General features: G+C 44.1%; 1 protein-coding gene across 4 annotated transcripts; it reads left to right on the top strand.

The window, feature by feature from the left end:
• The first annotated feature begins 860 nt into the window (after positions 1 to 860).
• On the top strand, positions 861 to 3,333 carry LOC136452628 (uncharacterized). 4 transcript variants are annotated; one of them, XM_066453229.1, is made up of 4 exons: positions 861 to 1,495; positions 1,597 to 1,660; positions 1,737 to 1,770; positions 2,444 to 3,333. In XM_066453229.1, exons 1-4 carry the CDS (start codon positions 1,012 to 1,014, stop codon positions 2,486 to 2,488), a joined length of 627 nt encoding a protein of 208 aa, XP_066309326.1. In that variant the 5' UTR covers positions 861 to 1,011; the 3' UTR covers positions 2,489 to 3,333. The 4 variants fall into 4 exon arrangements, 2 of the variants coding, with proteins under 2 accessions (XP_066309326.1, XP_066309325.1); XM_066453228.1 differs by lacking the exon at positions 2,444 to 3,333 and adding an exon at positions 2,218 to 2,291; XR_010758864.1 differs by lacking the exon at positions 2,444 to 3,333 and having other exon boundaries at positions 861 to 1,439; positions 1,544 to 1,660; positions 1,737 to 2,291.
• Positions 3,334 to 3,979: the final 646 nt, after the last annotated feature.

Here is a 3,979-nt window from a genome sequence, read left to right as displayed (position 1 = left end):
CGGAAACCTTTGATCCCAAGGCTTAACATACCCATACGTTAGGATCTCGTCACATGGCACAAAGAGATTCTAGCAATAAAACAGGGACCGGGATACTACTAAGGAAATCAAATAAGAATATTATAACGGCAGCTGACGTCACTGATAATGAGCAACAAAAATATTCTTGCCATATAATACAATAAGTGTTTTTGTAGCAACCCGAAAAACAAATAGCGTTAAAACTTTTTTGATAAATATTCCTTAAAGACCCGAACCTAGCTCCCTAATCGAGTTTAGTTTGCCTTGGGAGATCTGCTTAAGGAGCCTAGCCACCAGCAACCTGGTGCTGGAGCTTTATCAACTGAAGAGCCAGATTCATTATTTTCCCTAACCTAGCCAATCCTTTTTGTTCAATTAATCTAACTCTTATGCTCCCTTTGATTCAGTTCTCTTATCAAGTTGTTCCACCCTTAGCACCCAGGCGAGTAATATTTACTTCTGACCTTCCCATGTCCACCCTTATCACCTAGGCGAGTAATATTTACTTCTGACCTTCCCATAACACAATTTAATCTATCTATTCTATACTATAAAGGAGCGAAGAAATTGATAACACAATTTAATCTATATATTCTATACTATAAAGGAGCGAAGGAATTGAAAAATACCTATTACGTGGAAATCTCCTACCCACCCAAGGTCTCATCCGTTGGATCTGTCTTGATTTTCCATCAAACGGTTAAGATACAAGTGACGGGTGGACCACGGAGGGACAATACTTATGTGACAGCTTGTTTCGCCTCATCTCCCGTATCGACCACGCCTTGGTCGGCATTTTTTTTTCACCTACGATGAACGTACCCGCCCGCGTACCCACCCTCCTCCCTCCTTGTCTCCGGTGTGAACCGTAGGATCGTTCTGCCTCCGTATTCGCTGGTGGCGATGGCCGCGGCTTGATTGGGCGAAGGCAGAGGCCGGAGGAAACCACCGCGTCGCTCTGCCCGCGTACCGACCCTCCCTTCTCGACCCATGCCTCTCTCTGTTTCCACCGTAACCGTAGCCCCTCAAAATCACGCAGTACAGATCTCCTCCTCCACCCCGCCCCCTCGCGCGCCGCACGCTACCCACTCGCAGAATTTGCGATGCACCATAGTCCCGGACGCGCATTCCCTCGCGGAGGCGCCGGGAACGCCACAGTTGCCGGCGCGATGGACGACGGGCCGGCTGGCGGGGATGCGCCGGGCGGGCTCGCCACCGGCAGCAGCATGGAGGTGTGTTGTGTGTAAGGACTCCATCACAGGGCTCCGCGTCGTCGACCTGCCCATTATCAACACCGACCTCGAGACCGGCGGCGGCATCGGCTTCCCGCCCGCTGTCGAGATCTTCCACACCAAGGTCTGCAGGCCGACTGCTTCCTCTTCGGCGCACCGAGTACAAGTACAACTACTCCATCGCCAGTACGTTCTTCTCCGGTTCACACCCCCTCCCTCCTGGCTTTCGCGCAGGCACACTGGTACTGTGTTATATTACTAGATTTGGATGGTGTTGGTGCGCGATGCAGCCGACGGCCGATAGGACGGAGTGACGCAGGCGCTGATTGTGGTTGACCTACAGGGGGAGGCCGAAGGCAGGGCTCAGCAGCAAGTAACTCAAGCTGTAAATTGACATGTCGCAGCAGGTTTCCACAAGTTGATTTGATTATTGTTGATGATGATTGCCACGATCAACATTTTGGTGCTTCTTGTCTCCTGCAGGTTTTGTTATCTACTTCAACAAGATTTGTGCCAGGTAACTAATAATCTGTTCAGTTGCATCCAAAATTTATTTATCTACTATTATATTATTATTGTTGTTGAACTTTGTTTAATGCTATATGTGGAGTTTCAAGAAATAATAAAAATCTACACACCGATTTCATGAGTTCATCTAATCAAACTAACAGTAACATTCTTCAGTATGTTTGTCTCAGTGTATGTCTTAGCAAGGTTGTAAAACATTATTTTACATGACAAAAGATCTGCCGGCAGGGGAGCCCCTACCTATTTTTTATTCTTCAGCAGAGAAAAACTGATTACCGATTTTTGTCAGTTTAGCTGAAACCCCAATGTGGAAGTGAACCATAGAGGGCTCCCTCCCATGTCTAATGTTGCTTGTGAGGGATTTAGATGAGTTATCGTGATCTTTAGTTGAGTTTATTTCATTCGGTTAATTGTCATTAACAAATGATATTGACAGGAACTAGAATTGGATAGGGAGCAAGAGAGCAAGGTGCATGGGTGATGCATGCCTTGAGGCATGATCTGCACAGGGTGATGCTCCTTGGGCCAACGATATTGCTTTTGATGGCATGGGGATAAGATAGTAAATTTTTCTTTAATTACGCTCCAATATAGTCAATGGAGTACACTCTCAGATTAAAAACTGTAAAACAAATTACTTTATCTTTCCACTTTTTTGACAGAAAAATGGAGGTGAAGAAACTTCCCCACCTGATATATTGCACTGAGCCAGGAAAGAGCTTGCTGACCAACTTAAGAATAAGTTTTACAAAGCAATAGGAGAAGGAGAACTACTCCATGATGGAAGAAAATTCCAATTAAAATGGTGCAACAATAATCCCTATTGGAGGAAGGTTTAGTTGAATGGCAAATTGATATCCATAATTCAATCGGGTGTAATACTCAACAAAGATTGCAATTCATGCATTGACAATGGAGGTTTGCATAGGAAGAATTTCCAACTTTATATTCTCCTTTTACTGCTAATCTTCATAGGCTAGATATGATATTGTTCTATTGTATATACTATCCTACATAGTATAGTTCTTTTTTTTACATGGGCTAAAAAAGTAATTTTAGTGAGCAAACACTGATCGAAAAAAAACAGCTTTGAGTACAAGCCTTTTTGGTAACTTCCAAGCTTCAAAAATTTAGTAAGGTTTCTTTGACAACCTTTATTTTATATTATGAGGACATGAGGAGTAGTAGGAGGGGAATGGGAAGATGGTGAGATTATACTAAGCATCCAAGAACACAAGGAAGACAGATTTTGATGATGGTAAGAGGGTAGGCTAGCTACACTGTCAAGTGTCAACATACTTCATTCACAAGCTCTGCAAGTGGTTTGATGTGAGAGATGGGGATATTAGCTTAACCGAAATGTTTATGTACTTCATGCATCAGGAGTTTGTAATGTAGCTGTAGCCTATTGTATAGCAGCTTGGTAGTTGATTCTAAATCAGGGTATTATCCTATTGTTTCAAAGTAGAGTTTTCTTTTGATATCCGCGTGCGTGTCGCACGTGCATTTTCACTTGTTCCTATAATATCTATAAACGAGATACACATCAATTATGGCACCTATCCAATTGATACAACTACCCATCGGATTGCATCGGTTCTCTCATAATCAGGCATGATGTTATGCCGACCCCCGTAATTGCCAGACCCTACAAGTTGCTGACCCATCACTTGGACTCACTTTTTTCTCTACCCAATACGTTGGAAGTAGCCTTTAAGGGGGAAAGCCCTAGATACCTTGAACCACTGACGAAGTGAACTCAACCCATCTTACCATGAATGCCCGTGTGTGCTTGCTCCTAGCTATCTCATGGAAACAAGCTAACCTAACTTGCAGCGCCTACCTTGATACTTCTCTATCCATTGAACTCCGTTGAGCCACACCCCAAGCTCGAGGAGGTATGAAAACCTCATTAAACACTAGACCAGAATCTAGGCTAAAACATCCTCTAACTAGCCTAAGCACTAATCCTAGCACTTTAGCTAATCACCTAATAATATTCTTTTAAGAGCATATGGTGGCTAGAGCACAAATATGTTTGCGTCTCAACTCTCAACTCAACTATAGCTTCCTCAAGCTCCAACACACAACATATGTATAGACGGACAAATGGACGACCCGACCCTAGCATGATTTGGCACAACACAGCATGGCACTATCAGGCATGGCGGCGGCGGCGGCGTGCCGTGCCGAGTTGT

The sequence above is a fragment of the Miscanthus floridulus genome, chromosome 5 (assembly GCF_019320115.1).
Source record: "Miscanthus floridulus cultivar M001 chromosome 5, ASM1932011v1, whole genome shotgun sequence".
In the NCBI taxonomy this organism is placed as follows: domain Eukaryota; kingdom Viridiplantae; phylum Streptophyta; class Magnoliopsida; order Poales; family Poaceae; genus Miscanthus; species Miscanthus floridulus.
This window is presented reverse-complemented; position numbering and strand designations above follow the sequence as displayed.

What these genes read in the sequence shown, in the direction of transcription:
- LOC136452628 (XM_066453229.1), top strand. Translation starts at nt 1,012, where the DNA reads ATGCCTCTCTCTGTTTCCACCGTAACCGTAGCCCCTCAAAATCACGCA. An exon ending in GCTTTCGCGCAGGCACACTG is followed by an intron (nt 1,496 to 1,596) that starts GTACTGTGTTAT and finishes GTTGACCTACAG; the next exon opens with GGGGAGGCCGAAGGCAGGGC. An exon ending in TTCAACAAGATTTGTGCCAG is followed by an intron (nt 1,771 to 2,443) that starts GTAACTAATAAT and finishes CTTTTTTGACAG; the next exon opens with AAAAATGGAGGTGAAGAAAC.